Source organism: Filicampus tigris, chromosome 10, assembly GCF_054856515.1.
Source record: "Filicampus tigris isolate MCC_2025a chromosome 10, RoL_Ftig_1.0, whole genome shotgun sequence".
NCBI lineage: Eukaryota > Metazoa > Chordata > Actinopteri > Syngnathiformes > Syngnathidae > Filicampus > Filicampus tigris.
The window spans coordinates 3208658-3222500 of record NC_141226.1 but is presented as its reverse complement, the minus strand read 5'-3'; the positions used below and the strand labels follow the sequence as shown (position 1 = coordinate 3222500).

The 13843-nt window shown below is 39.2% G+C and overlaps 1 protein-coding gene across 4 annotated transcripts in view; it reads left to right on the top strand.

Annotated features, from left to right (window-relative positions):
* slc44a5a (solute carrier family 44 member 5a) overlaps positions 1-13843 on the top strand; it is a 70882-nt gene that overhangs the window by 54941 nt on the left and 2098 nt on the right. For 3 of the 4 annotated variants that reach the window (XM_086042760.1, XM_086042758.1, XM_086042759.1), the window contains 7 exons: positions 1240-1508; positions 4270-4364; positions 4463-4566; positions 4664-4737; positions 6991-7061; positions 7175-7263; positions 8087-8171. In XM_086042760.1, coding sequence (XP_085898886.1) covers positions 1240-1508; positions 4270-4364; positions 4463-4566; positions 4664-4737; positions 6991-7061; positions 7175-7263; positions 8087-8171 — 787 coding nt within the window. Of the gene's footprint in view, positions 1-1239; positions 1509-4269; positions 4385-4462; positions 4567-4663; positions 4738-6990; positions 7062-7174; positions 7264-8086; positions 8172-13843 lie in introns of those variants that run through there. The other variant, XR_015088328.1, reaches the window with a different exon arrangement.

Genomic DNA, 13843 nt, shown 5'->3' with positions numbered 1-13843 from the left:
AAGCGTTCGATCCAAATGTATTCATTCAAAAGTGAACATATTAAGGGGACTATATCATGCAAAATCTAGTATTTTTTGTTTTTTTACTTTTAATCATGTTATAATGCTAATACCTCACCAAAAGCAATCCCAAAGTAGAGTTTCCTCCATTCACCCATCTTATCTCATTCCTGCCCATTCCTGCTCTCTAAGCACCACCTCCGACGTATCCAATAAAATGATTGGGTCCTCAACCTTATACGTGTAAAGGCCCTGAAAGACCAAACCGACGTCCGAGGTTGTGAAGCGTTGTCTGTTTGGTGTAGGGGCAAATTTGGTCACTCTGATTGGCTGTTAGCTCGCAAATCAGCGCTCGGAGCACCAACGGGAAGTGACAAATGCGGAAAAACAGTGAGCACGCCTCCGCTGCCTTAATCTTCTTACAAGTACAAGAGCGAGGGTTGACAATGTAAGTATTTCACAATACCGTGTCAAGAACGTGATGGTTTACTTAGCGTGGGAGTTCATCGTGAGCGAAGAATATAGCTGAATGCATTGTTTACATTTTTATAATCCGTCCCCGGCCAACAGCTTTCCGGTTGGATTTTTCTAACCATGAGAAATGGTGACTAATGCCGCCGATGGTATGGAAGGGTATTACATCTTATGCATGCGCAGAAGGTGCTTTAATGGTCAACGTCGCTGTCTGTCATTGCGGTGTATTCCTCCAGCGTGACGTGCCGACAGCCGGCCGGACGCCACAGGGGGTAAGTGTCTGTCACTGTTGGCCAGCGTCTTTTTGGTCTATCTCGGCCTTAAGATTGAGTGAGCCATCCCCGTACCGTCCCCACAGACTAAACACACGAGCACTTTCTCTGAGCAGCCAGCAGACTAGACAGGCATATCCAAGAAAGAGGCGCAATGAGCAACCACGTCAGCCAAGGAGCTCCGCTGCTGTGAAATGTTTCTTAAGTCCCCTTCGTGCGTTGACCCACATATGTGTGTCCGATGAAGGCGGCCTCCGAGAGGTCCTTCTGGCTGGAGCTCCGCTTTTTCTAAGCCCACCTAACAATGAGCGGCTGGCCATTCCACAACAGACCATCCAGCAGCTGTTTGCCAAAAGGGGTGCGGCAGCCACACGGCGAAAGGCTTAAAAAGATTAAAATAGCATGATATTGGCCCTTTAATACAACACAAAAGCATCCTGTTTTTTCCCTAATCTTTGCAGTAACTGTTTTCATCCATTCCCTCATATCACAGACTTTCAACAGAAGCAACATTTCCAAAGAAGCTTCCTGTGTTGGTTCTCAGTGCCTGTTTGCATTTTATGGCGGAGAGACACCCTACCACCGTTACATGTTCCTACTACAGATTTCCAACTTGCTGATCTTTCTCTGGCTGGTTAACTTCAGCTTGGCCCTGGAAAAATGCACACTTGCTGGGACATTTTCCAGCTACTACTGGGCCAAGAGGAAGCCTGAGGATGTCTCTCCTTGTCCACTGTTCTCATCCTTCAGGAGGGCAATCAGGTCAGAAAAATAAACAAGATTGTGACACCTTTTTAAGAATTACCGTGCCATAAGCAAGCTGGACAGGATATTGGATATTACTGATCGATCAAGCGCCAGCTGTGCTTTTTTTCCAACTATCGAGACGGCAAATAGGGAGAACGCTTCGGCCGGTGTTCTGCCAAAATGTCCTACCCATGCGAAACGTCCTCCCGTAGGCTGATTTAGGCAAAACGGAGTGTTTGTGCCATAGTGTGTCGTTGTGGGGTGGAACATAGCCAACTCCCGTCCAACCATAGCAGCTTTCCTCATTTGCATTTAAATCAAGGCGGTCGGAGTGCACGCCATGCTTGACATTGCGGAAATAGAAATACAGTGGTACCCCTACTTACGAACGTCTCTTTATACGAAATTTTCAAGTTACGAAACGCCTCAACAGGAAAATATTGCCTCTTGTTACGAAAGAAATTTCAGGATACAAACGGTAAAAGTATGGGCTGCTACTAGCCTCAGAGTTTCCTGAATGCAACATACTCATAGCTGCTCTGCCATTGGCTATTACCTAGTATCTTCCTGGCATCCCATTGGCTAAGAGGGACCTCTACCGTACGTGTCTATGTGTGTAGATAGACAGGTAGATGGATATATATGTGATAGATACGTGTACATACATGTGTGATGGATGGATGTCTATGCAGCGTCCTCGTCATTCACCACTCGGGCCATGAGGTGTTCCGATAGTTTTACGCGAATTAGAAACGAGGAAAAGAAAAAAAAGGAGAAAATCATTTTTTTTTTGTCCATACAAACAAAGCAAGCGATAATAGAAAAGTATGAAAAAGGGATGGTTGGTTGATCTCGCCAAAGAATATGACCGTAATGTATCGACAGTCGCCACGTTATTAAATCAGTTGTTTACAAAACGCCAGGCAAAAACCACTTCTGCGAGAGAACATGAACCAAAGAGGGCAAAAAGTGATGAGGACAGCAATTAAAAGGTAAATGACCATAATTTTTATTCTTTACTCTATTCTTTTTTGTTTTTACATTATGCAAACTCTCATTTATTGTGCAATAGTCTAATTGTAAAATGTATTTGTTGCATGTTTTGATGCATTTTTATGCTTTATAAATCATTTATTGGTTCTGGAAGAAATTTCTTAAGTAGAAAATTTGGTAAGTAGAGACGAGTTTTCCATGTAAATGCATTTTGGGGAGCTGAAAATCTGAATTTTGGGGAGCTTGGAACGGATTGGGGCATTTACATGGAAAACTCGTCTCTACTTACCAAATTTTCTACTTAAGAAATTTCTTCCAGAACCAATTAATTTCGTAAGTAGAGGTACCACTGTACACTCGCTGGGGTCCATGCATGAGATTGGCGCGCGCAAAGTGCTTTTATACAGGTAAACTGCAAAATCTCACCTTGCGGATGATGTTGTCAGCCGCGCATGTGATGTGGGCAATTGGAGACTGCCTTGCATCCATGACCTTGTGTCTGTGTGTGAAACCCCCCTCCCCTGCCAATTGTTGTGGTGTGCAGTCAAATTAATTTGATAGCGATTATGATTTGTTCAACGAATTGATTTCTACAAAGATTCAGAGGGATTGTCCCACACTATTGTCATATTTATGAATGAAATACAGCGATATTAATCATACGTCCATGGCGTGCCTCAATCAAATACACAAAAATCACATTGCACCACATGTACTACCTTTAAGACCTGCTTTTAGGTCATCCAAAATTTTGTTAACTTTTTCTCACAAAATTGGTAGCTGCTCCGGGGGACTGTAATAGAAAACGCCCTCGGTCTCCCAGAACCTAGCGATACACGGCGCTGTCTACCAAATTCACAAACACGCATAATTAAACTTGCCCAAGGATAAAAATGAAATAGCGGTCTACTTTCTGTGACCAAATTAACGACCAATCACGGCTCAGCTTCAGAAAACAGGTTAGCCGTGACTGGTCGTTACTTGAGCCCCGAGCAGTTGTGATGTCATTTTCAGACGACAGAAGTGACAAAATGGCCGGTCCCCAGAGATGGCTAAAAACGAGTGGATTAACTCTTATTCCATAAATACAATATTTATCAGAATGCCTTGTCTCAACTAGTGGGCTTGCATAGAATATATACTAATATTTTTTTGCTTTTAAATGTTTTGGTTGAAAATGTGCTTTAATGTTGTCAATATATATTCTTTTTGTTATTTTACTAATGTACTTTTGTTTGCTTTGCTCATGCTTTTAGATATTGCACTTTTGGTTGAGTTGGCCTGCATGTATGAAATGTGCTCTATAAATAAAGTTGCCTTGCTTTGCCTATTGAACTTGTGTTATAACTATGAGTCGACATTTGTTAACTACCAAACTCACTTTCATGCCGATATAATGTTACCCCAAATTTTTTGTAACCACTAGTTGTCACGATACCAAATTTTTAACCTCGATTCGATTCAAGCAAAAACTACTCTATACCAATGTTGATACCACGGTGTTAAGAAAAAAAAAAAAAAATCACCTTATTGAAAATGTTTAGGTCAAATAGGTAAACGCTCATGAAATCAACAATCAAAATATCTTTGTAACAATGCAATTTTATAGTCTTACATTTTTGTAAACATTAACTCATTCACCGACAGACATTTATATCGTTTAATATTGAGGTATCGATTTTTTGACAACCCTAGTAACCACTACTTTAACCAGTGTTAAACTGTGTAATGGGACCTGTAGCAATAATTAATTTTTGTCATCCTTGGACTCTATTTTCTTCAGGTATCACACAGGGTCTTTGGCATTTGGGGCACTAATTCTCTCTGTTGTCCAGCTTTTTCGGATTACACTGAAATACTTGGAGAAGAAATTGAAAGGTTTACACATTACACAGAATGTCAGTGTTACACTAGCTGCTTTAGCTTGTAAATGTTTCTTCTCTTTGTATACCAATGATTGTGCTGTGTCTTTATAGGGGTTGACACCAGCCTGTCCAGATTTATACTGTGCTGTCTTACATGCTGTTTCTGGTGTTTGGAAAAATTCATTCGCTACATGAACCAAAATGCTTACATAATGGTGAGTTTTATAGATTGTGTCTTTGCTTTCCGGATTTACACAGATATGAATAATGCTGTCATTGCAAACAATATTTATGATATACATTTTCCAATAGGTGGCGATCTATGGCAAGAACTTCTTTAGGTCAGCTCAAGAGGCATTCTTCCTTCTCATGAGGAACATGGTCAGGTCAGGCTCACTTCAGCCTTACACACAGTATTACAGTGCTGTGAAAAAGCCTTTGCCCTCTTATCACATTCTCATTATTATTCTTATTATTATTATTGCACAGTTTCCTTACTTTAATGTTTAACATCATCAAACAAATGTAAATATTGAACAAAAATGACCCAAGTAAATTTAAAATGCAGGTGTAAATGGTGATTTGATTTAAGGCCCCAAAAAATTCCAAACTACCTGGCCCTGTGTGAAAAAGTAATTGCCACCTAAGCATAATAACTGTGGTTAAGCCACCCTTAGCAGCAACAACTGAAATCAAGTGATTTTTATAATTGGCAATGAGTTTTTCACTTTCACACATCCTTACATAATTGTTCTAATCCAACAATCCTGGACGGTTTTAGAGCATTTAGTCCTTTTTAAGGTCACACTCTAAAAACAGTTGGGTCAAACTGTTGTGTTAAAAAAGGACCGACCCAGACTTGTGTCAATTTGAACCCAAAAATTGGGTTATAACATTTTGAGCCCAAATTAAGGGTTAAGTGAATACAATAAATTGGGTCAAAACAATGCAATGCAAATACTTGGGTTATTCCACTATTTTATTTATTTATTAATTTTATTTATAATGCTAAGGATACTGTCCCTTCCCCAAAAATGTACTAATAACAACAAGGAAAAGTTAAAAAAATGTGTCTTTATCTTCAGGCACACCATTCTTGATGTTGACGATTTCAGCAACAATAACAGTAGGGGATTATGGACACAAAAAAAAAGAGCTCAATTTAGCAAGGGAGGAAACGGATTTTAGTACGGCCCACTAATCGGCCCTTATGCATGTGCCATGGTCATGAGGCGGTCAAATTTCATCTCGGCCTACTAGGTGCTATCTGTATGTTGACATGGCAGGGACATCATTGTTTGTTGTGCGGTCCTCAGTTATGGTTTCATAAAGTAGAATGCATACGTGTCCAGAATTTTGTTCAGCACATTCACGGTGGAAGTGAGAACAAATCTAAATTAAAAAGTAGTATTTACAATTGTATCAAATTCGTATATTTTGTGTAATGGTGTTTTTAGATATGAATTGAATGATTAAGACACCAACGGCAGTCTGCAAAGTGGTGTCAGTGACAATCACTCTGATTGGCTGTCAGCCAGGAAATGCAAATCAGATGAATTTGTAAAATGGTATACAATTTATTTCAGTTCTTTAAACCAAGCATTGCTTCCTTGCGGTCATCACCAGACTACTGTCTCACACTTTCACACGGGCTGTGATGAGTTGTGGGTCCATCTTGAAAAGTGTGTTGAGATATATTGACCTCTTGAGGAGATTTGCGCTCAACAGTTTTCAATCTCCAAGCAAGGTAACCAGAACCACTCTGGTAATCATAAAAATGTTCCTGTGGATTACAGTAAACACATTAAGTTAATATGGAACATTATTTGGAGAACGCACAGTTCTTGTGAAGTGTCACATCCTACAATGGCGGCAGACTAATGCCTTTTTTTTTTTTTTTTACGATTCCAGCACTCGTCCTGTCCAACACACACACTCATTTACAAGGCAACTCGTTTTCAAAAGATTACAATGTGTGAAGTAATTACCAAAACAGTGTGATAAATGAAGAAATCAAAAGTGTCATTGACTTGACCACGATACTGCGTGTGTAGACATATGAACGGTATTTCGGTGGCTGTCATGGCCACCAGTCATACTTCATTAAAGTGTACATCAGGCACCTGTGTATGGGCCTGTAAGGTTGATTTTTGACCCAACATGAAATATAACTGGCATATAACTCAATATATAGTTAATTTGAACCAAAAATTGGGTTAATTTTTAAGAAATAACCCAGAATTTTGACCCAACACAAACACTCCAAAAATTGGGTCAGTGAAATAACCCAACTGTTTTTAGAGTGCATGCTACAGCACTTCAATTGGATCCAAGTCCCGACTTTGACTTGACTTTTAGTAAAGGTGGTAGCTGCCACCTTACCATCCTTACCATCTTGTAAAATCACTTACAATATCCATCCAACCATTATCCAAACCGCTTATCCTCATGAGGGTCACTGGCGTGATGGAGCCCATCCTATCCGTCTTTGGGCGGTACTGCCCATAGTATGATATATAATTTTCTTGCTCTGCATTTGCTACAATTGTACAGTACAACTGTCCCATCAGTTTTTATTTAGATATTTGTTCAATCACTGTGTATAGATGTTGGACATCCTTTCTATCTGTGTTATCCAGGGTTGCAGTTGTGGACAGAGTGACCGAATTTCTGTTATTTTTGGGAAAAGTAATGATTGCAGGAGGAGTTGGTAAGTCATCAGCAATGTTTAGAGGGCAGTTGCAGATGTCAATTTTTAATGTTCCATGTGGAGCATAACACAAACACCTGTATTTCCGCCCCCCCCTCCCACATGTGTTTCAGGTGTGTTAACATTACTTATCTTCACAAAGAAAATCGCTCTTTTCCAGGAGGAGGTGCCCAATCTCCACTACTATGAGGTTCCTCTCATGGTAGTTACAAGCAAACACATGCACAGATTTCTACCGCCAATAAGAGATGCACTGATTCAGTTTATCCAGTTTTCAGTGTTCTTATTTTTATGACAAGAATTGAGAATATGTATTGCTCTCTCATAACAGAGCTACAGACTAACTCGTTTTTTACTGGGAGTACAGTGGCCCCTAAATTGACATTTTAAGGCTGCAAGTAGAAGATTTAGGGGCACACACTGTAAATTACTTTGCAAAGTAAATACCGCATTCATCCCACTCATTTTCACTATATTACTGACTAATGGGCTGTAGTGCGGAGCAGATGTTTGTCAGCAGCAAAAATATTTAAGAAAAATAAATAAAACAGCAAATGTAATGGTTGCACCGGCACGAGGTGATGAAAATTGTAGTTGCACTGTCTCAAATTTTAGGGCCACCATTTTGTGGCAGTCTGGAGCCCATCATAATAAGATGACAGATAACTTCTCGGCTCTACAAATAAATATTGTCATCATTTTAGTATGCATGACGTTTTGTCCAAGGACTGCACACCACTCAACAATATCAGGTGCCCAGGTGTAAGTACCACAAAAATGATCTTCCAGTTCATCAGTTGTACACTAACAGAGTAGTTGATTTTGTCACCATGAAGTCACAGACTTCTCCTCACATTGTCTCTGTTACAAGCCAGTTTATGATCAAAATAAGTTTGAAGCATTTATTTTAAAATAGCAATTTTTTGAGGTTTAGTTGTGCAAGTCATAATAACCATAGTTGTGTAAGTGAGTTAAGAACAAAAATTATGTAACAGTAAGTGACCATTTATTTTTTTCTATATCAGACAACAGTGGTGGGTGCCTACCTGATCGCTCATGGTTTCTTCAGCGTTTATGCCATGTGTGTTGACACATTTTTCCTCTGCTTCTGTAAGTATATCACCTTTATATTTAACTATTCACCCATCCATCTATTTTTCACACCGCTCATCCTGTTCATCGGAACAGGGTGCTGGAGCCTATGATCCGCTGACTATGGGCGACCAATCAGAGGGCAACTGCACAGGCAGCCATTCATACTCACATCGACACCTGTCTTCTATTCAGTTCGATTAAGCTAATATACATACGTTCATATTTTAGGACTGTGGAAAGTAGACAGTTTTCCCAACTCGCAAAAAACACAAGTAGAACATACAATCTCCTCAAGGAAAAGGAGTCGGACTGTTACTACAGATTGCAATATTTAACCCTGCTAGCATCAACACCATGACATTCAAATGTGCTTAAAGATCAGGGTGCAAACATTGAAAACTTTTCTGTTTTCTGTCATTAAAATGTGATTAGATTGTTGCTAGACAGCAGTTTAATCACTAAATACATTTCAGAATGTGTCATCTGCCGTTTGAATCTCGCGCCCCCTCATCTTCGGCTTTTTCCTGAGATGTGACATCACAGTAGCCGGAGGATTCAGTGCCTACTAATCATGGACGGTCTGATAATGCCCCCGTTGGTTCGTGTGTTTCAAAATGCTCTCATTCCGAAACATCGGTCGCCATTGAATGTGCTGTGTTGGGAATTGTACAGTCTATGGCAGGGGTGCCCACACTTTTTCAGCCTGAGAGCATGACAGAGTCAAAATGATCTACCGGGACGCATAGTACTGACAGTAGTTGCTGAAGCCAGCCTCAAGCAGATTTGCAGCAACAACAATTCGTCCATTCGCTCCATTCGGCGCGTATAAAACAAGTCAACTTTTTTGCATACTATGCTAATGCTATCAATATTGTTGTCTTGGTAAAGTACAAGAACTGTAAAAAGAAAGAAAGAAAAAGCCGCCGAGTGAACAGGACGCTGTGTGGCTGCGTGTGACGTAGTATGCCCGATGCTGATTGGCTGCAAATGGCAAAAAAGTTGACTGTCGAATGGAGTGAATGGGACCTCAACCCAAGATTTTGCTTGCTGAAACCCAACATTAAGCTTCAAAACAGGCAAGTGGTCGGTGTTGTGTCCGAGAAGCGACTAATGCCGATCTCAACGATAGGGTTGCCAACTTTCTCACTCCTAAATAAGGGACAGGTGCACGGTGCCACGGTGGTGTGAGCATGATGTATGAATTTTGGATTTTTACACATTAATGCTGAAACCACGTTCACGTGAAAATAAGAAAAAAAAAATGGACAGTGATTTTCACAGGACAGCGATGATATGTCACCTCATATGAAACCACAATTTGGCTCTTTTTATCAAAAAGCGGGTGTAAGAAATCTGAAATGTAAAAGAGGAGTGTGATTCACCAAATGTATTTTTTCTCTGGATATTTCTGGCTGCTTCTGACTGATTCAAGCAGTCTTCTGTCATTTTGCGCAGCCAGAGAGAAGTCCTTACTTGACAGGTGGAGTGATTGCCGCTTGTTCTGAGATTGACGCTTTGTCTGATCTAGGATCTGTCATGTGTAGTAGCGAGAGTCTCCATTAGGAGCGCTGTAATGTGCTATCACTGTTTAAGAACCAGCAATGTATGTTCGATCCAGTATACAAGTAAAAGACATTGAACTGCCAACCGGTCTGTGTCCGTCGTTATTGACGATCGATCGCCATCCAAAGCTTTAATAAAAGCATCTTATATTACAGGATCAGTAGATTGCAGTTTTCTGTATTTGCAAGAGTTGATATACGGGACATTCAAGGTCCCGTATGGGACAAACCAAATTAGCCCAAAATACGGGACAGTTGGCAACCCTACTCAACGATAAAGATTTCCCTTCGTTGACGACGCTAATGCTAATATAGCCAACGAGCTAGCCTTCCACAACTACGCGATGGCTGCATCAGTTACCTCTGCGAACAAAAATGCAAAATAGGGGATCTTTTGTGAGAAAAAGGAATAAGAAGCTATATTAATTCTTTGTTAATATTAAGGTTTGTCTTGAATGTTTAAATGGGACTCAACTCACACTTGCACTCCAAAGTAGGAAACCTAGTAATTACCTTATTACTACATTTAACTTTTTGTAATTTATTTCTCTTATTTTTTTCCTTCTTTTTTCCCCCCCTCCTTTTTCTGTGTTATATCTTAAATTGCTGTCACTCAACGGCAGATGTCTGAGAGACAATTTAAAAAGAAAAGCAATATTTCTCTATTGCAAAAACAAATATCCACATTACCTTTTTCTGCAGGAAACACACCCAAATGAGACTGATGTTAGGTTTTGGACCACTCAGTGGGGAGATAAAATGATCTTTTCACATGGTACCTCCAGGTCTGCAGGTGTAGCAATTCTCTTTAAAGATTTCACAGGGAAAATTGCAACAACGATCTTCAGCTGTGATGGTCACTGGATTCTCTCAGCGTTAACATTTGAAAATAACTCTTAATAATCTTGGGCAATGTATACGGTTATTGTAACCCATCACAAATAAAAATCTTATTAGAAGAAATACAAGATAATGTGATTAAACTTAAAGACCGTTTTGCTACAGAAAATTTAATTTTGGGTGGTGATTGGAACATGGTCTTAGATGAATGGATTGACAGATCACCTAGTAAACTCTCAAGTAGAAAACCTAACAATAACTTGGTTCAGTTCTGTAATGATTTATTCCTCCATGATCCTTGGCGAGACAAATACCCAAATAAAAAACAATTTTCTTGGTTTAAACCAAATGCAAGGATAAAATCTTGTTTGGACTTATGGTTATTAGCGAAATATCTGCATATTTCTGTAGGTTAGAAAAGCGTCAAGAACATTACACCATCACATGTTTATTGATAACTAAGGAAGAATGCACCGATCCAATTTTAATAAGTACGTTCTACCAAAACGTATACAACTCAGCATTTTCTGAAGAAGCTGCTGATAGCTTTCTAGATCTCACCCCTCAAATTGATAATGACATGAGCGATAATTGTGATAAAGACTTTACAATCGAGTAATTAGAAAAAGCTGCCACATATTTAAGACTAGATACATCGCCTGGATCAGATGGGTGTTGGAGTTGTTAGGTTTGGGTCACCAAGGAGCAAGCCCAATTATCAATTCACAAAAACAACTCACTGCGTGTCCGTTTTATCTTTCAAGAAGGCATTCAAATATAAAAATAATAATAAAGACTCACACGAGTTGATTGAATTTTCCGTCTGTTTCTTTCAGTCTCTGAAGTTCAGGAATCTGACAAAAGTCAAGCTGGGCTGCTTTTCTTAACCTCGCGAGGGACTCGTACCCGTGACGGGCACAGTCAGAAAAGAGCGCTATCTAAAATGCAGCCCTCACATATATATCATACTGCCCTAACAGAGGAATCTAATCGGAAATGTCGGTAGACTCAAATCTTCTCCCTCTGTGTCACTCCAAGTCTTCGGTCATCTTGGCGCCTCGAGTCCTGCCCTTGGCTGGCGCCTCCAGAGTCCCAAGGACTCAGCCCTGTGAAACACTCGAGGCCACATTCCCCTCCACAAGCTTGTATGTTTTTGCGTGTACAGATAAAAGTGCGCATAACAATGAAGCCTCTTGGTGTGCGTGTGTGTGTGTGTGTGTGTGTGTCTGTGTGCTTACTCAAGACACTGTCTTATGACTGCTTATGTGTAAACATATTTAGCTAATTGTGTACGATGACCATAAATGTGCACTGCCATTACCAAAAATGTATAACACAATAACTCTCTGATCCATGTATCACTAATATACTAATTCACATGAAACCATGATTGGACATCTGCAATACAATAATCACTTGACTATATCTAGCTATCATACCGGCTAATCTCAAATCCCCCATATCCTTCATGGACTAACTTCTAATTTTTACAAACATTTTTGGCCTTCACTCAGAACTATTCTCTTATGGGTTTTAAAAGAAACAATTTCTAACTTGTCGTTGCCAGCTACCATGAAACAAGGTGTCATCACACTAATTCCGAAGGCAGGAAAAGACAAAAATCTTTTGGATAATTATCGTCCAATCACACTCCTAAACAATGATTACAAAATAATAACTTCTATTTACACTAACAGACTTAAAGGAATCCTGGACCATGTCATTAGTGAGAGTCAATCTGGTTTTATGAACAACAGATCCATATACAATAATATCAGGTTAGTTCAGGATTTATTGGATTATATCCACCTAATTGAGGATGAAGGATATTCTAATTGAGGATGAAGGATATTCTATTCCTTGATTTCTACAAGGCATTTGATTCATTAGAACATCAATATCTGTTTAAAGTCTTGTGCTTATTTGGATTTGGTTCAAAATTCTGTAATGTTATCAAATGCTTTTATAATAATACAACCAGCTCAGTAATACTTTCTCAAGGTATCTCCCCTGGTTTCACCATTAACAGGGGAGTCAAGCAAGGATGCAATATCTCTCCCTTCTTATTTATCCTCACAGTAGAAACATTGGCAATACGCATTAAAAACTCGAATTTGAACAAATGAAATATTTTTGGTAAAGAGATTGTCATTAGCCAATTAGCCAATGACACGGCGACCTTCTTGAAAGATAAAGACTCAATTCCTGAAACCCTAGAATTTATAAATGCCTTTTCGAAAGCGTCAGGACTGAATCTTAATCATGATAAATGTGAGTTAATGGCCATACATGACTGTAATCTTACGCATGCCTTTAACATTCCTATTAAAACTATTGTAAAATACCTTGGGATACATATTACCAAATATACACATATGAGTGAAAGCCTAAACATTCAAAATATAATCCAGGGAAACTAAATATGTGGTTGCAAACAGTTTTTGGGAGAACGTACTTAACTAAAATGGAGTCCTTGGCTCGATGTATTCATCCTGCATGCTCACTGGCAATACCTGACAACTTCATTAAAGCTATTAACCAACTGAATTTTAATTTAATTTGGAAAAACCGAACTCATTACATTAAGAAAACTGAGATCGTTAAAGATTTTAAGGATGGGGGTTTACAAGCCATTGATTTTGAATGTTTAAATGCAGTGTTAAAAATAAAATGGCTTAAATCCCTCCTTTTAAACAATAACAGCATTTGGTTTTGTCTCCCGAGAGGTCTATTTAAAAAAATAGGAGGAATAGATTTAATCCTTACGTGCGACTTTAAGATTGAACGACTACCAGTCAAACTATCCTCATTTCATAAACAAGCTCTTCTGTTCTGGAAATTACTACACGCGCACAACTTTAGTCCACATCGTATTCCTATATGGAACAATAGATATGTGCTCTGCAAAGGCCAATGTCTTTTCTTGAGACATTGGATGGAAAAAAATATCTGGTCGATAACCCAACGACTTGATGACCAAGGGAACTGGTTATCTCATGCAAACCTTTGTTCCATGATTTATCTTGTACTCTAGCCGAATCTAACAAGGTGATAAAAGCAATCCCAATACCAACCAAATCGTTGGTTCAAAACATAGACATGTTATATGACAGATTTGAATATTCTAAAATTTGAAAACAATGACCTTTTGACTCAGAAAAAAACAAACATGATGTTATGCCTTTCCCTGACTGACACTCTCTTTCCATGTAGATCAAATCGGAACTCCATTATCCAGTTATTTTCACAATCTGACATAACGAAAATTCTAACTCTATCCATCAA